The sequence below is a fragment of the Mustelus asterias genome, chromosome 14 (genome assembly GCF_964213995.1).
Source record: "Mustelus asterias chromosome 14, sMusAst1.hap1.1, whole genome shotgun sequence".
Classification (NCBI taxonomy): Eukaryota; Metazoa; Chordata; class Chondrichthyes; order Carcharhiniformes; family Triakidae; genus Mustelus; species Mustelus asterias.
In genome coordinates this window covers 9,161,413-9,184,918 of record NC_135814.1, presented here as the reverse complement: position 1 = coordinate 9,184,918, position 23,506 = coordinate 9,161,413, and the positions used below count along the sequence as shown (strand labels likewise).

The 23,506-nt window shown below is 43.9% G+C and overlaps 1 protein-coding gene across 1 annotated transcript in view; it reads left to right on the top strand.

The window, feature by feature from the left end:
- The window catches only part of sec22a (SEC22 homolog A, vesicle trafficking protein), a 65,895-nt gene extending 44,671 nt beyond the window's left edge, over positions 1-21,224 (top strand). Inside the window, exons 5-7 of the mRNA XM_078229297.1 lie at positions 2,348-2,466; positions 18,629-18,694; positions 20,722-21,224. Of these exons, the coding sequence (XP_078085423.1) occupies positions 2,348-2,466; positions 18,629-18,694; positions 20,722-20,922 (386 nt within the window). The 3' untranslated portion in view covers positions 20,923-21,224. The remainder of the gene's footprint in view (positions 1-2,347; positions 2,467-18,628; positions 18,695-20,721) is intronic.
- The last annotated feature ends 2,282 nt before the right edge of the window (positions 21,225-23,506 follow it).

The following is a 23,506-nucleotide window of genomic DNA, read 5'->3' as shown; positions in this document are numbered from 1 at the left end:
CTAAAACTAGAGGGCAAAGGTTTAAGGTGAGAGGGGAGAAATACAAAAGGGTCCAGAGGGGCAATTTTTTCACAGAGGGTGGTGAGTGTCTGGAACAAGCTGCCAGAGGCAGTAGTCGAGGCGGGTACAATTTTGTCTTTTAAAAAGCATTTGGACAGTTACATGGGTAAGATGGGTATAGAGGGTTATGGGCGAAACATGGGCAATTGAGACTAGCTTAGTAGTTAAAGCAAGGCGGCATGGACAAGTTGGGCCGAAGGGTCTGTTTCCATGTTGTAAATCTCTATGACTCTATGTCAGTGTCCACCATCTTCACATCTCACTTGCAGGTAGACGTCCTTGTAGCGGATGTATGGACATCCAGGAGGTCATGACCCAGTGGCCGGTAGACTGTACGGAAGTTTTTGAGTATGCAGTTGTCATCCATCCAATGAACGTGGCTGAGCTGCTGCAGACATCGTTGGCTTAACAATGTATGTACGCTGATGGAAGTAGCACCCCCAAGTTGACCTTGTTCAGCCAAGAGATGCCGAGGATACATCTGAGACAGCAAAGGTGGAAACTGTTCAGCTTTTTCTCCTGCCTAGCATATATTGTCCAAGTCTCACCACAGTCAAGGAGTGCGCTGAGCACACTGGGTAGACTGGCAGTTTGGTGTCCTCAGCCAGGTTGCTGTTTGTTTTACTCTCTCTGATTCAGCTTGGGCATAACAGCTGATCCATCTGTTGCTGTCGGCATCGAGTGACAGATTGCTGGTGATTGTGGAGTCTAGTCATGTGAAGCTATCAACAACTCCAGTGTCACATTGTCATTGCTGATAGATGGCAGTGTATCCACATCCTGGAATATTTGTCTTCCTGATGCTGTGATTGTCAAACCAAACTCTTTACAGGCAGAAGAGAGTCTGTCCAATTGCCATTCCAGGTGTTCACCTCAGTGGAATGTCAGGGTGACATTGATGGTGTGGAGCAACTCTCTGATAAAGTCTTGACTCACTGTCTAATTATTCCATTCCCCCCTCCTCTTTCCCTGTAGACCTTCAATTCTTGTTAATATGTATTCAATGCCCCTTTGAAAGTTATTATGAATTTGCTTCTACCATCCTTTCAGGCAGTGCGTTTCAGATCATAACTTAATGTGTTTAAAAAGAAGTCTTCACTACCCCCTGGCTTCTTTGCCAGTTATCGTGTACATGTTTTCTATTTACCAACCCTTCTGTGAGTGGAAACCGTTTCTCTGTATATCTGCTGCAAGCCACCTTTTCTTTTTACCCAGTCACTGACATAAAACAGACCACATATAACAGGTGGTGAATGATGTGGTGGGTTTATTTTTAAAATTAAAACAATTTTCCACCATTGCCTCTATTGGATTACAGTTCCTAACCCTCCAGTTTATTGTTCAATTAAACATTCTTCATAGGTGGCAAATGTTGGCCTGAAAATAGCTTATGGGGAGCATAACAGCCAAACGCAGTCTTATCTAACGTTCTGTACGTATCCAAGTCAAATATCTGCTTTCCCCAACATTGGGAATGTTTAGGCAAATCTCTGCAGCACAATGGTCTTGATTGAGATCAACACACTTGGCACCGAGTGGGAGTCAAAGCCAGTCTCTGTGCATTAGGTTACCTACTGAGCCATTCAGGAAGTTAATACTAATGGGATTTTTTTAAACTTCATTCAAGATGTGGGTGTCACCAGCTTAGCCAGCATTTATAGCCCATCCCTACTTGCCCTTGAAGTGCTGGGCCATTCCAGAGGGCAGTTGAGAGTCAACCACATTGCTGTAGTTCGGGAGTCACATGGGGAATTTCACAGTAACTTCATTGCAGCGTTAATGTAAGCCTTACTTGTGACTAATAAATAAACTTTATTTTACTTTACATGTAGGCCAGACCGGGTAAGGACAGCAGATTTCCTTCCCTAAAGGACATCAGTGAGCCAGATAGCTTTTTTTAATGACAGTCGACAAGGTTTCATGGTCATCATAGAATCATACAGTGCAGAAAAGGCCCTTTGGCCCATCCAGTCTGCACTGACACGCGAGAAACACCTGACCTCCCACCTAATCCTATTTACCGGCACTTGGCCCATAGCCTTGAATGTTATGACGTGCCAAGTGCTCATCATTAGACTTTTAATTCCAGACTTTTTGAATTCAAATTTCACCATCTGCCATGGTGGGATTTGAACCCAAGTCCTCGGAGCATGACCCTGGGTCTCTGGATTAGCAGTCCAGTGACAATACCACTGTGCCATTGTCTCCCCCAGAATGTACACGCTAAGCTGGTGATTGAAATGTGTGGCTGGATTCATGTTGTCTTTTTTGCTTTTGTTGCCGACAGCTCCAAATCAGCGACTGGAACCAGTGACGCTGCCGGGAATCATATCTTGTTTACTCTGTGTGCTGTGTGCAGCTTTAAATCTAATCCGTGGGTTTCATGCAATGGAGAACGTGTTCCAGGTGAGAGGTGCAATTTGCAAACATTCCATAGCAAAATTTCCTCAAGTCGGCATGTTTATTTTGTCCCTGAAATTTAGGCTTTACTGCATGAAGGCATCTTGTGTGAAGAACACTTTAAACAGTGATAGACTGGCCTAAAAAACACACACCACATCACTCAGCTTGTAGCAATTTCCCGACTGCTGCAAAGAATTTCCATTGCCGCCTGGCAGGTGATGAGCAGTGGTCTGCGGAGATGGAGAGAGGGAAAATTTGAGAGCAGGTTGACCCATGCTGCTCTTGTGTAAATGAACAATTAGAGTGGCATTGGCAGCATTCTGCATCCACCTTCCAGGTTACGCGGCTGAGAGCAATGGAAGGCGATGATAATGGAGACTGCAAAAATGATCTGACAATAGAAAATCTCGTGCAAATTTCATGCCAATTATCTTAATAAGCACAACAGGCAATGGATGACCAATCTTTGCATTTGAGTGTTGAGGAACAGTTAAAAAACATTTCATTGCACTAGCTTCAAAATTTGTTAAGCAATCAATTCCATTTGATTCCACTGCCCAGTGTCTTAACCAGAAAGTGGTTTAAGAGTCAGATTCCTGATCAGGTTATGGTTTCAACAACTCTTGTTTATTTGTATGAGAGTATGTACAAGAGTATGGGCGGCATGGTGGCACAATGGGCGGCATGGTGGCACAATGGGCAACACGGTGGCACAGTGGTTAGCACTGCTGCCTCACAGCCCCAGGGACCTGGGTTCGAGTCCCAACTTGGGTCACCATCTGTGCAGAGTTTGCACGTCCTCCCCGTGTCTGCGTGGGTTTCCTCCCACAGTCTGAAGATGTGTGGGTTAGGTGGATTGGCCATGCCAAATGAACCCTTAGTGTCTCGGGATGTGATAGGTTAGAGGGATTAGCAAGCTATCTAAGCGGGGATATGGTCTGGGTGGGATTGTTGTCGTTGCAGACTGGATGGGCCAAATGGCCTGCTTCTGCACGATGTGGAGATGCCAGCGTTGGACTGGGGTAAACACAGTAAGAAGTTTAACAACACCAGGTTAAAGTCCAACAGGTTTATTTGGTAGCAAAAGCCACACAAGCTTTCGGAGCTCTAAGCCCCTTCTTCAGGTGAGTGGGAATTCTGTTCACAAACAGAGCATATAAAGACACAAACTCAATTTACATGAATAATGGTTGGAATGCGAATACTTACAACTAATCAAGTCTTTAAGAAACAAAACAATGTGAGTGGAGAGAGCAAGAAACAAGAGAGCAAGAGGACGGCCTCAACTGGGATATTGGGTTCGTGTCACACTATTTGTAACCCCCACAGTTGCCTAGAACTGCAGAGTTTCACTGGCTGTCTTGTCTGGAGACAATACACATCTTTTTAGCCTGTCTTGATGCTCTCTCCACTCACATTGTTTTGTTTCTTAAAGACTTGATTAGTTGTAAGTATTCGCATTCCAACCATTATTCATGTAAATTGAGTTTGTGTCTTTATAAGCTCTGTTTGTGAACAGAATTCCCACTCACCTGAAGAAGGGGCTTAGAGCTCCGAAAGCTTGTGTGGCTTTTGCTACCAAATAAACCTGTTGGACTTTAACCTGGTGTTGTTAAACTTCTTACTCCTTCTGCACTGCAGGGTTTCTGTGATTCTTCTGTGATTTAAGTCCGGGTGCACACACTATCTTTAAGCGGTTAGACATGCAGAAAAATAAACCCTGCGACTGTGCTTTTTTCCTCTGGATAGAGGTGTGAGACTGTCTTTGTTCCTTTAAATTGTTAAGAGCGTGAGGTCTCTCCAGTCTCTTTCTCACAAGTGCTGTCACAGATTAAGAATCAAAGTGTGACAGGTGTTACTGTAAACAAATCCCAAGAAAGAACGTACTTTCTTCAAATGATATTCCAACAGTTTTAGCCTGTTCTTCCATTGTTCCCACCTCTAAACTGCCTTGGCTAACTTGTTTCCCCATGTAACATGAACCTGAATCACACTGTTAAACCGCAAAACCAGACTATCACCTAATCTGACCCCGAACAGACCAAATCCTAAAGCATCACGAGAATGAACGACTTTAAGCAAAGAGAAACCAAAAACTTGTACGAAAATTAGATTAAATCAAATACTAATCTTGGGTTTGTGTATGTATATAGAATCACAGAATCCCTACAGTGCAAAAGGAGGCCATTTGACCCATTGAGCCTGCACTGACCACAATCCCACCCAAGCCTTATCCCCGTAACCCCACATATCTACCCTGCTAGTCCCCCTGACACTAAGTGGCAATTTTCCACGGTCAATCAACCTAGCCTGCACATCTTTGTGAGGAAGCTGGAGCACCCAGAGGAAACCCACGCAGACACGGGGAGAACGTGCAAGCTCCACACAGTCACCCGATTGAATTGAACCCGGGTCTCTGGCACTGTGAGGCAGCAGCGCTTGCCACCCCTTTTTTTTCACGTTAGAAAAATTCAAGCAAGTTGTTTTAATATGGTTTGAAGGATTCAACAATGAAGGCATTAACAAATAATACTGCTTCTGCTTTCAGTATAGACAGACACATGCTAGATTTTCTATGAAATTACATATATGTAAATACAACTTGGGTATCTTACAGTAGCATCAGTGCAAGTTTTAACGTGACTTGGAACTGACTCCTAAACCGCAAAAGCAGAATCATTTCTCAATAAACCCCAAGTGAATTGATGCCTTCAGAATATGCTGTAGTGTGTGTCATCCCTTATAAAATCTGCAGACTTAACAATTCATATGTCGTTTTCCAGCATTCTGTTTTTGCTTTAATGTTTGGGCTGGTGACAGGAAGTGCTTATTGTGTAGATGTCTACAAGTGACACCATGCTAAATGAGAAAATCCTGCCTTCAAGAGCTAGCGGCCAATCAAATGTCCAGCAGATCTTGGTCCCCAGCATCTGCTGCTGTCAGACTTTTGTATGGCCTTACCTTGCATTAAGTTGATCTTTCTCTACACCCTAGCTATGACTGTAACACTACATCCTGCACTCTCTCCTTTCCTTCTCTATGAACGGTATGTTTTTTCAGTATAGCGCGCAAGAAACAAGACTTTTCACTGTACGTTAATACATGTGACGATAATAAATCAAATCAGATCAGCAGCGCCGCTGAGGGAAGGTGGCCACCACTGGGACTGCATACCATCCCCAACAACAATTGTTCCTCAAGCCAGACACTCAGGTGGTGGTGGGCTGTTTCGCCAGGGCCAATCTGGCAGGCCCAGCAAGGGAGTTGGGGGCCTGGGTTTAGGAGAGAGTTGGAGGGATGAGGGGGTTTTTAAGTACCCATTTGGGGGCCGGGAGGTGCTTGTCAACATCCCTTCCATTGAGTACAGGGTGCCCAAACAGGAGACCCTGCCCCTCCTCTTGGCAAGGCTGCCAGATAGTTATGGCCTGGTCCCACCCCCCCAGCCACTGCTGGAACCACAACAGCGGCAGAAAGAGGCCCATTAAGTGACCATTAGTTGGCCACTTACAGACCTCAGCAGGTTCAAGGGTGTGCAGGCTGGCCAACCCCTCTCTGCTACTGATAAAAGACAATGGACGTCGGTATTGGGCACCACACTATGCCACCCAATTCCGCACCCCTCCCAAATGCCAGCCCACTCCTGGGTTGGGGAAAGAGTGGGTGATGGTATAAAGTTCCCTCTAATATCTTTTAAGCACTTTGCTCCCAAATATGTTCCTTCAGCTTGTTTTAGGTGGCCCGTGTGATCATTGTTCCTTGTTAATACATTGGCTTTAATGCAAAATGAATGGTTCAACAATGCAGCTGAATGTTACTAATGGCTGAATTAAATTCAAGATGAACTGGAGTATTGACATTTTGAATGCCTTAAATGCAACCTTTGCGAAGTGGGCCCGAAGGGGATTATTAGTTGTCAAATAGATTCATTTAGTAAGCACATTCAATACCAAAGCTTGCAAGTGTCATGTATTTGGAATGATTGTTCCATTAGAAAGCAACAAGACTTTTAACCAGGATTTAGAGGGATGATCTTGGATGAGAAAATAGTTACGGTTGATCAAAACATAATAGGAGGCAATGTTCATGATATGAAGGAATTGGAAGAGGTTACTGAATATAAAGAAATATATGAATATGGATAGTGAAGCTTTTTCTCAGGGTGGAAGAGTCAATTACTAGGGGGCATAGGTTTAAGGTGCGAGGGACAAGGTTTAAAGAAGATGTACGAGGCAGATTTTTTACACAGAGGGTGGTGGGTGCCTGGAACTCCTTGCCGGGGGAGGTAGCGGAAGCAGATGTGATAATGACTTTTAAGGGGCATCTGGACAAATACATGAATAGGATGGGAATAGAGGGATATGGTCCCTGGAAGGGTAGGGGGTTTTAGTTCAGTCGGGCAGCATGGTTGGTGCAGGCTTGGAGGGCCAAAGGGCCTGTTCCTGTGCTGTAATTTTCTTTGTTCTTGAAAATCTCTTTGGACCCAATAAATCTGCCACTTTTTTAAAAAGAGATTGACCTCCCCACATTGTCTCTCAATACCTGGAGATAAAAGGAAGACAAATTTCTTGGGTTAAATCAGAGGCTGCTCTCACTTTGCTAAATGCTACATGGAAGACAATGGTTCTTAGTTATGGAAAACCAAAGAAGATTTGATTTATTTCCCGTCGCCAGTTGTCCTGAGAAGGTGGTAGAACATAGAACATAGAACATTACAGCGCAGAACAGGCCCTTCGGCCCACGATGTTGCACCGACCAGTTAAAAAAAAAACTGTGACCCTCCAACCTAAACCAATTTCTTTTCGTCCATGAACCTATCTACGGATCTCTTAAACGCCCCCAAACTAGGCGCATTTACTACTGATGCTGGCAGGGCATTCCAATCCCTCACCACCCTCTGGGTAAAGAACCTACCCCTGACATCGGTTCTATAACTACCCCCCCTCAATTTAAAGCCATGCCCCCTCGTGCTGGATTTCTCCATCAGAGGAAAAAGGCTATCACTATCCACCCTATCTAAACCTCTAATCATCTTATATGTTTCAATAAGATCCCCTCTTAGCCGCCGCCTTTCCAGCGAAAACAATCCCAAATCCCTCAGCCTCTCCTCATAGGATCTCCCCTCCATACCAGGCAACATCCTGGTAAACCTCCTCTGCACCCTCTCCAAAGCCTCCACATCCTTCCTGTAATGTGGGGACCAGAACTGCACACAGTACTCCAAGTGCGGCCGCACCAGAGTTGTGTACAGTTGCAACATAACGCTACGACTCCTAAATTCAATCCCCCTACCAATAAACGCCAAGACACCATATGCCTTCTTAACAACCTTATCTACTTGATTCCCAACTTTCAGGGATCTATGCACACATACACCTAGATCCCTCTGCTCCTCCACACTATTCAAAGTCCTCCCGTTAGCCCTATACTCAACACATCTGTTATTCCTACCAAAGTGAATTACCTCACACTTCTCCGCATTAAACTCCATCCGCCACCTCTCGGCCCAACTTTGCAACCTGTCTAAGTCTTCCTGCAAACTACGACACCCTTCCTCACTGTCTACCACACCACCGACTTTGGTGTCATCAGCAAATTTGCTAATCCACCCAACTATACCCTCATCCAGATCATTAATAAATATTACAAACAGCAGTGGCCCCAAAACAGATCCCTGAGGTACACCACTTGTAACCGCACTCCATGATGAATATTTACTATCAACCACCACCCTCTGTTTCCTATCCGCTAGCCAATTCCTGATCCAATTTCCTAGATCACCCCCAATCCCATACATCTGCATTTTCTGCAGAAGCCTACCATGGTGAACCTTATCAAACGCCTTACTAAAATCCATATATACCACGTCCACTGCCTTGCCCCCATCCACCTCCTTGGTCACTTTCTCAAAAAACTCAATAAGGTTAGTAAGGCACGACCTACCTGCCACAAAACCATGCTGACTATCACCTATCAATTCATTACTCTCCAAATAACTATAAATCCTATCCCTTATAATTTTTTCCAACATCTTGCCGACAACAGAAGTGAGACTCACCGGTCTATAATTCCCGGGGAAGTCTCTGTTCCCCTTCTTAAACAATGGGACAACATTCGCTAACCTCCAATCTTCTGGTACTATACCAGAGGCCAACGACGACCTGAAGATCAGAGCCAGAGGCTCTGCAATCACTTCTCTTGCCTCCCAGAGAATCCTTGGATAAATCCCATCCGGACCAGGGGATTTATCTATTTTCAGACCCTCCAGAATATCCTGCACATCCTCCTTATCAACTGTAATACTGTCTATTCTACTCCCTTGCAACCCAGTGTCCTCCTCAGCTATATTCATGTCCCCTTGCGTGAACACCGAAGAGAAATATTGGTTCAATGCTTCACCAATCTCCTCCGGTTCCACACATAACTTCCCTCTGCCATCTATAACTGGCCCTAAACTTGCCCTAACCAACCTTCTGTTCTTGACATACCTATAGAACGCCTTAGGATTCTCTTTAACCCTATCCGCCAAAGTCTTCTCATGTCCCCTTTTAGCCCTTCTAAGCTCGCTCTTCAACTCCCTCTTAGCCAATCTAAAGCTTTCTAGTGCACTACCCGAGTGCTCACGTCTCATCCGAACATAAGCCTCCTTTTTCTTTTTAACCAACAAAGAAACTTTTTTGGTGCACCACGGTTCCCTAGCCCTACCAATTCCTCCTTGCCTGACAGGGACATACCTATCACAGACTCGCAGTAGCTGCTCCTTGAAAAAACTCCACATGTCGGACGTTCCCAGTCCCTGTAATCTCCTAGTCCAACCTATGTTTCCTAATTCTCTCCTAATAGCCTCATAATTACCCTTCCCCCAGCTAAAACCACTGGCCCGAGGTTCATGCCTATCCCTTTCCATCACTAAGGTGAACGTAACCGAATTGTGGTCACTATCACCAAAATGCACACCAACTTCCAAGTCTAGCACCTGGTCTGGCTCATTTCCCAGCACCAGATCCAATATAGCCTCACCTCTAGTTGGCCTGTCTACATACTGAGTCAAAAAACCTTCCTGCACGCTTTGAACAAAAACTGACCCCTCTAACGAGCTAGAGCTATAACAATTCCAGTCAATATTAGTCAAGTTAAAATCCCCCATAACAATTGCCCTATTACTTTCACTCCTAAGCAGGATTGACTCCGCAATCCTTTCCTCAACCTCTCTAGAACTTTTAGGAGGTCTATAAAAGACTCCCAACAGGGTGACCTCTCCTCTCCTATTTCTAATCTCCGCCCATACTACCTCAACAGATAAGTCCTCATCAAACCTCCTCTCTGACACTGTGATACAATCTCTGACCAATAATGCTACCCCTCCCCCTCTTCTACCTCCTTCCCTACTTCGACTAAAACATTTGAACCCCGGGACCTGCAGCATCCATTCCTGCCCCTGCTCTATCCATGTCTCTGAAATAGCCACAACATCGAAGTCCCAGGTACTGATCCACGCTGCAAGTTCACCCACTTTATTGCGAATACTCCTGGCATTGAAGTATACACATTTCAAACCCTGCTCCACCCCACCTCTGCAATGTGGTGGTGACTACTGAGTGGCCCAGCTACATCATAGGGCAGTTAAAACCACACGTTGGTGTTGAATGCCATTAACATAGAAACCTTGAATGGTTACAGTTTCAAAGGAGGCCATTCAGCCTGTCATGTTCATGCTGGCCCTCCGCAAAAACAGCTTGGCTAACCCCACTCCCCTGTCCATTCTCTGGATCCCTACAGTTCATTCTCTCTTGTGATGAGAATCATAGAATCCCTACAGTGCCGAAGGAGGCCATTCTGCCTATTGAGTCTCCACCAACTCTGTGACACAGCATCTTACCCAGGTCCAACCCCCTGCCCTATCCCTGTATTTACCCCACTAATCCCCCTAACCTACACATCTTGGGACATTAAGGGGCAATTTAGCATTGCCAATCCACCATCTTTGGATTGTGGGAGGAAACTGGAGCACCTGCAGTAAACCCACACAGACACGGGGAGAATGTGCAAACTTCACACAATCACCCATGGCTGGAATCAAACCTGAGTCCTTTGCGCTGTGAGACCGCAATGCTAACCACTGTGCCACCGTGATTTTCCAATCCCCTTTCAAAAACTGCATTTATATTTGCCTCAGGCAGTGTATTCTGGGTCATAACCATTTGCTATTTTAAAAAGATTTTTCTTCTGTTGATGTAATTTCTTTTGCCAACCACTTTACATCAATATCCTCCTTCTGTCAATGAGAGCGGCATGGTGGCACAGTGTTTAGCACTGTGGCCTCGTAGTGCCAGTGACCCGGGTTCGATTGCCGGCTTGGGCCACTGTCTGTGTGGAGTTTGCATGTTCTCCCCATGTTTGTGTGGGTTTCCTCCAGATGCTCCGGTTTCCTCCCACAGTCTAATGATGTGCGAGTTAAGTGGATTGGCCATACTAAATTGTCCCTTAGTGTCAGGGGGATTAGAAGGGTAAATGCATGGGGTAACAGGGATAGGACCTGAGTGGGATTGTTATTGGCGGAGGCTCGATGGGCCAAATGGCCTCTTTCTGCACTGTAGGGATTGTATGAGAGCTAGCATAGACACTATGGGCTGATTGACCACTTTCTGTGCTGTAACCATTCTATGTCTCTATGAACCATAATAGCAATTGAAAAGGTGTTTACTGGAGCAGAACAGGAGACAGCAGAGGTAATCAGAGTAGAAATTAGTCTTGATAAATTCAACAAAGTAATAATTGGCAACTGCAATCGACTTGCGATTAAGAGGTGAGATTGTTGAGGCATGAGATGGCACAAGAGGTCATTCTGTGATTCACAGGAGATTTCAACATTTAGAAGTTACAAGACTAGCACAACAGGAAGCAGGAGGTGCAGTTCTACATCAACTGATGTATCTTGAGGGCATTTGATTTAATGCAAGTTGTTCTAACCTTGTATACTCAATTGTTGAGGCTACAGTTGGGTTACTCTGTTGTTTTGGTAACTTGCCATCAGAACTGTATTGATATGTTGGAAAGGCTTCACAGAGCAGTGACACAGATGATTTAGCGTCCTGTGTTCTAAGTTCTGAAGACAGACCTAAACAAGTGAACTTGTTTCAAGTACAGAAAGGAAGATTGAGAGTCAACCTGACCAAGGATTTTTAAAGAACAAAGAAAAATACAGCACAGGGACAGGCCCTTCGACCCTCCAAGCCCATGCCGATCGTGATGCCCTAACTAAACTGAAAAAAAACCCCACCTGCCCTTACTTGGGCCATATCCCTTCTATTCCCTCCCTATTCATGCACCCATCCAGATGCCTCTTTAAATGTTGCTAATGTGCCTGCTTCCACCACCCACTGTGGCAGCGCGTTCAGTGTACAATGCTGAGAGCACTAATGGAGCTGGAGCAGTTGAAAAGACACGGTTAACTAGCCGAAAGCCAGGCTAGCAACTGGAAGAATTTTAAAAATTCCCCTCCACAGAGTCATAGGTAGAACCAATAGATCTCCCCGCCCTTTCCCCCACCCCGCAATAATCCCAGCTAATGGTGCGGCCATTAACATTTAAAACCCGCATGATGTCTAATTCAGGACAGCATTTCTAAAGGGTTAACTATTATAAAAGTATCGCGTCTTTGTTTGCCGAAGCCTTTTGTCCCCCACTCATCAACTGCTGCATTCTCCAAGGCAACACCTCTACCAATCAGAGTCCTCTTGCCGATCAATCAGCATTCTCTTCTCGTACAGTATAAATTGTTGTTCCATTTACATTTGGTATTCTTGTGAATTGCCCAGATGAGTGCAGGATGAAAAATATTGACAGAGTATTCCAGTAACGCACAAGTGTGACAATCCCAGTTGCTGTTACTACCGGACAGAACTCCGGCTGGATACGCCTTGTTTAGAGACATGAATGAACATAGTCACAGGGCTGTCAATTAACTTTTAACAAAAGAATAAAACATTTATTAAATACGAAAGGATTAACTATAATACACCTTCATCCCAGCTATATCTTTACAGATATATACAATTTTTAAGGATAACGCAAGTTATAAATGTTATCTTATACTCAGCTCCTTTAAATTCATCCCTTGTTCAGTCTGCCTGGGGCTTTCCTCTTTTTATTCCCTGGTTTCTGGAACTTTCTGTCCTTTAGCTTCTGGGACATGCTTTCTGCCCCTTTGTTGCTCTGCCTGTATTGACAGCTTCTGTGAAAAGTCTCTTGCTTCTATGTTACCTGGTTCCAGACTGAAAACAACTGCTTTTGCTTTTCAGTGTCAGCCTCTGGTTGCTAAGCAACAACTTAGTTTTTTTTAAAAATGCTTATAATTGCTTTTACAATGCACACAAAGTTTAAAGTGAAACTAAAATCTATAGAAATGCATTCTTTCTCAGCATGCAAATACAAGAAACACAAATTAAGCTTAAACTTGTACCTTATTTCTAACATGCACAGTACAAATATAAATTATTTAAACTATCCAAATTTCCTAGCACACGTTCTGCATCACCAAACCGCGATTGTAAAAGTCATTGTTTCAGGTGACCGTTAGTCAGAACTGTAAAAAGTTGATTCTGTTTCTCTTTGGCTGCTGTCTGGCCGACTGAGGATTTCCAGCATTTTCTGATTGAAGTGGAGAAAACAGGAGAGAAAATTTTGACACTTGTCCTGGGAAAAGGACTTTTTAGCTTCTGTCTCTGACAACTCTTGCCTTCTGCAATTAACATGGGGTTACAGTGTGACAAATCTAAAAATATCTTGGATTTTTCAGTAACAGAAGGTCACAGTATTTTGTCTGACTTTTCTTTGCTGATTTTCTAACCTTTAGAGTCGTAGGAAGAGTGAATAGAATACAGGGGGCAAATTGGTTCCACTTCCTTTTCAATGTATTTTCTCTTCCGTTGACTCTGAATATTAGTATCCAACAGGACTTTGTGGTTTATTAGAAAGAAAGCTACCAGGTCATGTAAGGTGCATAATTTGTGTGCCTGGGATGCACTCTGCACCTTAACAGCTGGCACAGAGCCTTTATTCGAATAAAATGTCCCAAGATGCTTCACAGGACATTATAAAACAGAATATGACACCGGGCCACATAAGGATAGATTAGGTCAGATGACCAAAAGCTCTGTCAGAGAGGTATGTTTAAACAGTGGTTTAAGAGAGGAAAGAGAGATAGAGAGGTATAGGGTGGGTATACCAAGGTTTAGGGCCTAGGCATTTGAGGCATGGCCACCAATAATGAGGTGATTAAAATTGGGGATGCTCAAGAAGCCAAGGTTAGAGGAGCCTTGTTCTCTGAGGGTAGTGGGGTTGCAGGAGATTACAGAGATGGGGGAGGCGTGAGGTTATGGGGGAAGCTGAAAACAATGGTGATGATTTTAAAGTAAGAGTTTTAACAACACCGGGTTAAAGTCCAACAGGTTTATTTGGTAGCAAATACCATTAGCTTTCGGAGCGCTGCTCCTTCGTCAGATGGAGTGGAAATGTGCTCTCAAACAGGGCACAGAGACACAAAATCAAGTTACAGAATACTGACTAGAATGCGAAACCCTACAGCCAACCAGATCTTAAAGATACAGACAATGTGGGTGGAGGGAGCATTAAGCACAGGTTAAAGAGATGTGTATTGTCTCCAGACAGGACAGTCTGCAAGTCCAGGAGAAGAGATGTGGGGGTTACTGATAATGTGACATAAATCCAACATCCCGGTTTAGGCCGTCCTCATGTGTGCGGAACTTGGCTATCAGTTTCTGCTCAGCGACTTTGCGCTGTCGTGTGTCGTGAAGGCCGCCTTGGAGAACGCTTACCTGAAGATCAGAGGCTGAATGCCCGTGACTGCTGAAGTGCTCCCCCACAGGAAGAGAACAGTCTTGCCTGGTGATTGTCGAGCGGTGTTCATTCATCCGTTGTCGTAGTAACTTGATTTTGTGTCTCTGTGCCCTGTTTGAGAGCACATTTCCACTCCATCTGACGAAGGAGTAGCGCTCCAAAAGCTAATGGTATTTGCTACCAAATAAACCTGTTGGACTTTAACCTGGTGTTGTTAAAACTCTTACTGTGTTCACCCCAGTCCAACGCCGGCATCTCCACATGATGATTTTAAAGCCAAGGTATTGCATGACGGGAAGCCAATGTAGGTAATCTATAGAACCGGCATAATGAGATAAATGGGACTTGGTGCGAGTTATGACATGGTCAGCAGGGTTTGGATAACCTCTGAGAGGGTAAAATGTGGGAGGCCAGCCAGGAGTGCATTGGAATAGTCACGTCTCGAGGTAACAAAGGCACATAGGAGGGTTTCAGCAGCAGATAAGGTGCGATGACAAAGTTTGGCATGTGGAAATAAATTGTCTTAGTGATGGTGAGAAATGTGCTCATAATTTCATCGGAGGGTCAAATGTGACAAGAGGATTGTGAATGGGCTGCTGCCAGAGAGCAGGATGGAGTCAATAACTAGGAAAGTAACTCAATTAGAATCAGCATCTTATGGGTTTATGCCCCATTTAAGAGACAGGAACATATAATCAAGGCTGATACTCCAATCCAGCACTTTGTTAGTGCACGTGCCACATTTCAGTTGTGATGTTAATCTGAAGTTCTGTCTGCCCCCCTCAGTTGAGCTGAAAAAGACCCCTTGTAACTCTCAGGAGGGCAGGACTATTCTTTCTGATATCCTGTCCAATATTTATTCCTTGATTAACATCACAATAAATAGAAAGCAGAATATCTGATAATCATTGTATTGCTGTATATGGGATCTTGCTGTGTAGGAATGGGCTTCCCCATTTCCTGCAACAGTGACCTTTGGCTGAACAGCACTTTGGGACATCCTGAGGTTGCACAGTGAGTGATTACACATTCCACTCCTTTCTCCTTTAGATTCAACTCATTAGTGATTTATTTTGCCAGTGAAACACTATTTAAGTGACATTTCTTATTTAATTGTTAATTGAGTACCGGGCTAAAGGCTGTAAATGAGACTGCACTGATCAAATGATCCACGGGACACCACTAATCCTTTGCTAATTGCTATGCACAGATTGTCTGGAAGTTTGCATAAATTGTTTTGAAAATCTTCATGCAGAATCTTTCCCGCATGAAATTGAATGGGTACAACTGATTATTGGGTGGATATATTCTGTGCGGGATTGATGGACCAAATGGCCTTTTACCCAATGGAAGGGATGTGACTTATCCTGCCAAAGCCAAATTGTCCTTGAAAAAGTGGTGGTGAATCTCGAGTTACCGGCTAATCCATTTTGGGACGGCATTTTGGGAGTCAACCACACTGCTGTGGCTGGTGGATTTTTTTTCTTAAAGGACAGTAGCAAATCATAGAATCCCTATAGTGCAGAAGGAGGCCATTTGGCCTATCTAGTCTGCACTGACTCTCCGACAGAGCATCCTACCCAGGCCATAACCTCACACATGTCGTCTGCTAAATGCGCTAACCTACACATTTTGGGACACTAAGGGGCAAGTTAGCATGGCCAATCCAACTAACCTGCACACCTTTGGACTGTGGGAGGAAACCAGAGCACCCGGAGGAAACCCACGCAGACATGGGCGACAACGTGCAAACTCCACACAGACAGTGACCCAAGGCCGGAATTGAATCCGGGTCCTTGGTGCTGTGAAGCAGCAGTGCTAACCACTGTGCCACCCAGCTGGGTTTTTTAACCAGTTTCACGGTCACCATTACTAACTTTTTATTCCAGATTTATTTAATTAACTGAATATAATTTCCTCAGCTCTTGTCTTGAGATTTGAATTTGTGTCTCCGAGTTATTAGTCCTTGCCTCTGGATCACTAGCTCCATTACGGAATCACAGTCATTACTGACATTACTGTCCCTGATAATAAGTGTCATGTGTGATCCAGAATAATTGTCCATTTGTGACACAAGTAGGGGCAGTTTGGATCAGTGGCAACTAATGAGACTATGTTGGATGGGAGTTTTGCCAGCGGAACACTTGTTAGTTTCTCTTCCACATGTCTTTATTGCTACACTCTAAGCTCTTAGTTGGGGTTGCAGCCAAGCACATAGTCCTTGATATGCCATTGTAACTGGCCATTGGGCAAATCCGCAAGAAATATTTGCTGGCAGTTCTTTTCCTTTCTTCGTTGTAGGAATGTGCTTGGCCAATTGCCATCCCCTAAGGGTTTCTTCATCTGTAAAGTTACTGGCACAAGCCTGTTGAGTTGTAGCACGTTGGTACCTGGTATCTTCTTACCCTGTGTACTCAGACTGCTTCCTGAAAATTAGTCCCATTATTCGGTGTTACACAGATGTTGGAAAATAATACGAACCCCACAGTACCTTTTCTTCATTTACTGTTTGCTCTCAAATCTGTGGAACATGCTGCACTGTAATCGCCTATTTTAATGCATATTTATGATCTTTTATTTTAATATTGTTCTGTTACTGTCTTCAAGGGATGCAAGTAATCTATTCTGCTGTGTTGGAATTTAAAAGGATTAGCCAGAAAGCAGATCAATTCTTAAGACTAATATGCTGTGACCTGTAATGCTTTCACTCACTCAGACAGCATTTCAAGATTTTTTGAGCAGGTGAATGGTGATTTGAATTGAGGCTGTGGTGTACATGGCCCTCTGCTGGAGTCTCCGCATGCTCATTATTTGTTGCTGTGGAGGGTTTATTTTATATAAAATATATAAAGTATATTTTATATTTAGGGGAACCCTACTGTGGAGGGTTTATTAAAATTTATTTTAATTCTTTTCCTGGCCGAGATACAGTTCCCCAGGCAACAGCTGCCCCCCCCACCCAACACTCTCCCATACCACACTGTTTCGCCAGTGTGAATCTAAACCATGAGTGCCATCTGCAGATTGTGGAGGACAAGGAGAGTTGGGCCTGATTCTGTTTATACACGTACAGCAGGAGGGAGGGGGGGGTCGCGGGAAGTCGATCCGACTGAATTATTTGCTTCCCTAACCAATGGGCATTGAGGCCAGTTGTAGATACTCCACCCCCACAACCAGGCTCATGTTGCGTTAAACTCTCGAGATCAGTAATTAACCCGGAGCCTCTGTGGCTTTGTACAATACAATAGGTGTTGACAGCAGAGAGATACCTTAACGATTCTTAATGAACGTTGAACTCATGGTTTAGTTCCCCTTTTACTGCTTGTTGTGGATTTTATTTTTGCATGCAACACTCCCAGTTCAGGACACGGTATCAGCAGGAAGTGTTGACCAGTCAGATTATTACAAAGGCAGCTGAGGAGAAATGTCTCCACTCTTCCAGCTTCAGAAGACCTGACTGCAAAAGTAAAACTTGCAGCTTTCTCACACCTATCAATTTTGAAATGTGAGAGTTGGTGCTTAATAGAAAAGGTTGAGGCACTTCACATGGGATCCTAGGAATCAACAGAAAGACTGCTTTCATTCCATCTACCAGAACCAAATTCAAATTCCAAACCCAATTTAAGGTTAAACTTGATAACTGCAAAGAAAAACAAGTGGTACAGGAACCCCAAAAAAGATCACAAATAAATAATTTTATTTATTAGTCACAAGTAGGCATACATTAACACTGCAATGAAGTTCCTGTGAAAATCCCCCAGTCGCCACACTCCGGCCCCTGTTTGGGTATATTGAGGGAGAATTTAGCACGACCAATGCAGCTAACCAGCATGTCTTTCAGACTGTGGGAGGAAACCGGAGCACCCCGGAAAAAACCCACGCAGACATGGGGAAAACGTGCAAACTCCACACACACATCTGATGCCGGAATTGAACCCTGGTCCCTGGTGCTGTGAAGCAGCAGTGTGCCAGGTAAAAGGACACCAGCAATAGCCCAACAGTTTCTCCTCATTTACGTCCTTAAATTTAATTAAGGAATACTTTTGTGACATTAAACCAGATACCAACTTAAAGATTAGATATATTTATGTCCCTCCTGTCACTTCCTGTTTGAATCCATGTCATAAAGAAATGTGAAACTAAGTTAAAATGTTCATCTGAACGATTATATTAACTGTGCTGCTGAGTGCTCAGCAGCAGCTGGAAGAACCTGCGATGTGGATGGTGCAGTTTCCAGGAGGGAGTGTTTTCTCCTGTGCCTTCTATGTTCCTCTGCACTCTGACACAGACTTGTTCTTAAATCAAACAGGACGATGAGGAGGAATTCAACAATGTTGCTGTATTTTTCATCGGGACTGCTGCATGTTTGTACCAGGTAGGTTTCCGCTCATTGAGTAATTTCAGGTGAACCTTCTCTTTTTTTTAATGGGGGGGGGGGGGAGGTGGTTGGGCGCATGTGTGGGGGAAGGGGTGCAGCCAGGTGTCTGATGCATGTGGAAACACGTCACTATCTTTGAGTCTCTAAACAAGACTGCTTAGAAATCCCTTCAGCTAGAATGTCTGTTCTCTAGAATATCATTAAGTTCTTGTTACCATTCTTGCCTTTAGCCTTGAATAATACCTCTTGCGTAGACCTTACAGAGTTATAGGCGATAGTTAATGTGATACATAAAGTAAACATTCACTCCAGCTGCGTCAGGCTCGGGGGAAATAAAGAAGCTGCGTATGTTCAGTGCAATAAAGGGCAGGTGTCGTCAAAAATTACTTCTTTACACAAAGGGCAATCAACAGGAAGAATAGGTAATGTAGGGCATTTGTGAATAGCGAGCTGCTATAATGAGAAGAGGTCTAAGGTTGATTTGCTGGAAGGATAAAATTAAAGGGTTACTTTAATTGCAAGAGCAGGTTATAATGTTATCCGATCCCTTATTCTAACCCATATTCCTCAGTGAGCTGCAATTTTGTAAAGTACTGCCTTTGGTCACTTCTGGAATCTCGCTTTTGCCAGCTGAATTGAGCCTTGTTTTTGGCTGCCCAGATGCAGATAGAAAGAAAAATAGTACGTGCATTGACATGGCGCCTTTCACATCCTCAGAATGCCCCAGAGTGCATAATAGTCAATAAATGACCTCTGCAGTGCAGTCTTTGTCGTTGGGTCAGCACGGCAGGCAGTTTGCAGATTTGTCTTTCTCTTTTGATACTTGCCAATGCCTGCAGTAAATTATACCAGGCAGGTTTCTGTCACAGTCTGCAGTGTGTGTTCTGTAACTGCTGTTGAACTTTGCAAAGGTGAAGTAAGGAGCGCGACTAAAGTAATCCAGGACCAAATGCATTCATGGATGAGATGTGGTAAGGTACTGCTGTTTTTTTATGTACTGTGCCATTTAGATTGTAATTTCTTTCAACTCTCCTGCATGACAGTAAATACTGCAGTGGACCTGGTGCCAAGTATTGAGATTCAGTAGTAGTTTTTGAACAAAAGCACACCAGGCATACCTGTGTTTGAATGAAAAAGTATCTGCACGGCAGAAAAAGAAACAGTTTGCCTCTGTCTAGTTCAACCCATGAGGAAAATCTAGTTAAAATCACCATAAACTGACACACTGAATTATTTACCCTGTGTGAAATTGTTCCATCTGAACTCAGAATTTGGGTGACACAGTGGTTAGTGCTGCTGCCTCACAGTGCCAGGGACCCAAGTTCAATTCCAGCTTTGGGATGTGGAGTTTGCACATTCTCCCCGTGTCTGCATGGGTTTCCTCCGGATGCTCCGGTTTCCTCCCACACTCCAAAGACGTGCAGGTCAGGCAGATTGGCCATGTTAAATTGCCCCTTCAGCCCAAGATGTGTAGGTTGGGGATTAAAGGGCTAAATGGGTTACGGGTATAGGGCAATGTAAAATACTCTGTCGGAGGGTCGGTACAGACTTGATGGGCCGAATGGCCTCCTTCTGCACTGTAGGGTTTCTATGATTCGATGAGTTCTCTTAGCTCTTCACTTCTGAGTCAGAGTCATTATTGCTGGTTAGAAATATTCAGTATTGTCAAACAGTTTGTTAATAAATAGTTAATTTTTATCCGTTAGAATGCACAGGTTAAATAAAGCCTCCTGATCTCTCTTCCCTGTGGTAAACATTCCTGGCTACTTCAGTCTCTGCCTGTAACTCAATTGCCTAATCTCTGGTATCACTTCACCTCGTTTCAGAATTGGGTTTTAAACTGAGTTGGTCATTCTTTTTCAGTTTGGGGAAGAGATAAAAGCGTGATTTGTTATTTGTACTGCCGATGCCATGGGGATGAACTCTGTTATTGCGCCAGGCTTGCTTTACCCCCAAATTGAATCTTCCAAACAAAAAGTTTTTTTTTCCTTTTTTTTAAAAAAAAAATCTCCATTTTCTTTCAGTGTTACCTGTTGGCGTGCTGCAGCGGATGGAGGAATTTGAAATCGTTTCTGATGTTGGGTTTGGTCTGCCTGTGCAATCTGTACCTGCACGAACTCCGCAATACCTGGCAGATTCTGTTTCACGTCACGGTGGCTGCCTTCGCCACTCTGCAGACCCGAATGAGGCAGCCGCAGGGAAAAGCCCCAGACTACAATGTCTGAGACTCTGTGACTATGGAAGGTGCCTGTTTCAGGAGATTTATGATTCCATGGGAAGCACATGTGATCTGGGACAAAGAATTTGGTCTTTTTTTCATAAAAAAGGGACAAGTACATTTAATGGGCCAAATGGGGAAGAATTTATTCGCATTCTTCAGTAATGTCGTGGCCAAATACTGCCACTCTAAAACAGAAAGCTACTTATTCAAAATTGTGAAGGCGAATTTATTCTGTAGGTTCCTTAATAGCTTATTGCTGCAATATATGTATAAAAGTCCACCAGTCTCGGCGTGGAGTTAGAAACATCCTGGATGTTACATTAGTTTTGTTCGGATTGAACTGGTGTGAGAGTTCTTCCTTTTATTCTTTTACTTGTGTTTCCAGTTTATTTTTGATCCTCTTCAGAAAGCAGCGTTTCATACTCGGGGCATGAGCCTCTGGGCTCTTCGTGAGCTCAGATCACAAGGGTGTTGAAGGCTGTGCTTTCGTGCTCTGCTGCAGAGACTTGAACAAGTACCAGGGGAAACTGCGGAGGGGGGGGAGAATGGTGCTGACTCTCTTAAGTTGTGACACCAAGGGTCCATTTTCCCCTATCAGCTGCCTGTTACAGATCACACACTTGTGAAGAAAGTCAGGGGAGTTGTCTTCTGCATCTGAACCAATATTTGTCCAACATTCTCTTTCCAGCCAGCCACTTGTTGTTTATGGCACTCCTTTCTGAATTTGCCTGGATTATTTCCTCATTTAAACTTGCTCCCTTTAGTTCTAACCCTTTCTGCTCTACCCAAAATCCACAGAGGGCAAGGGAACTGACTGCCAGGCTACCTTGCCAGTGTCATCCTGTAACTCACTGAGAAGAGGCTAAATATAAGTGTGCCCCACAAATTTTTATTTGCATGGAGACGCAGTTGTGAAGAATGGAGCCTTTGTTTTAAGCCGTGCCTTTGAGTTTGTCAGAAAATGTGGGATTGAATCCGTTCTCTCCTAGACCGTGACACGATATCCTGCTACACCCACTCATTGTGTCACCGTACTGCCTGCTGGGATCTCAATTCTTTTCCAATCAGATATTCACAGTTGTGGGTGAAACATATACTCTTTTAGGGAAAGTACAATATGTGCAGATGTCTATATGCAGTACATGAATATGGTCCAAACGTTTGTCGAAAACTGGTAAGAAATAAAATAAGTACGGTATATATTTAGAGAAACTAGTAATCCCAAATGCTTTCTCTAGCACAAAATATATCTCGCTATATAATATCTGCTGAAACCTCAAAATATGGCAATTCCTATGGAATAGCTATTCCCCACCTTCCCATCAGAAAATACTTTTTCTAGTGTTATTCAGCCTAAAATTGCACACATGCATCCTAAATAAAAACAGAACATGTTGGAAAAACCCAGAAGGTCTTCAGCATCTGTGGGGAGAGAGACAGTCAACGTTTCAGTTCTGTGACCTTTGATTGGGACTGGCAAAGCTTAGTGTTGTAATAAGTTTGGAACAAGTAGAGTCACATCCTAACCCTTTGGATCCAACTTTAGGTTCCATTGTTTCCTTGCTCATCCTGGTACCTGTTTGGTCCATTTGGAGCTGGAGGGCATAGATCAGTCTGTAGTTTACTTCTCCACTGCCCCCTTTGAAATGAAGCAGTGGGTTGAGGCAACAGCCCTTGGTGTTCATCCAGCAGAAGGTACTCTTCAATTATAGGCAATAAAATGAAACAAAACTTACTTCAGCGGATAAATCAAATAAAAAGGCTTAATAAAGAAATTTCATTACTCCAACACTTGAGGCCTCACCCTGGGCCATTCCAAGCTCCCCACAATTCCCAACAGATTCCTACTTGTACTGAATCAGCTGACCACCACATCATTCTGTCATTGCTTACATGGTCTACTGGGTCAGCTGACCCTTATAGCTTGTTACCATAGGTCAAACTGGAGCAGATCCAATGTTCTCATTGGTTACCTTCCAACAGTTGGAGAGAGTAAATAACAAATAAATTGGGCGGGGGGGGGGGGGGGGATGGAATAAGGCAAGGAAACAAGTGTTGCAACTTTGTTAATCAGGACTCTCTATTTCGTATACAAGCACTAAGTCGAAGAGGAAGATGCGAATGTGCTTTTAGGGTGATTGCCAGGCTCCCAGGTTGGAAGCCCACCTTCAGGACATAGGGAAGCAGAAGGGATTATTTACCCTCGTGAGCCTGTTCCACCATTCAGTGAGTTCATGACTGATCTGCAACCTAATGCTAAGTACCAGCTTTTGCCCCATATCCCTCAGTACCATTGGGGAGCGAGAGGAGGGGCACTGTGCACTTTGTCCCACAGACAATTTGACATCCCATTAAATTGATTCAAATTGCTCGTGCCTGACTTAGCTACCACATCAGCTTTGCTGAAATGTCAGATTCATGGGTTGAATTTCAATGATACAGATAACGTAATGCCTGGCAGAGTTATAGATTTCATCTACTTTGAATCGTGTCTGAAGTATCAGGAACACTAACAGAAATGCAGCAAAGTCTGTATCAAATAATTCCAAATAAACCTGGTCTCAGCTCCAGCACTAATTTGTTCAATG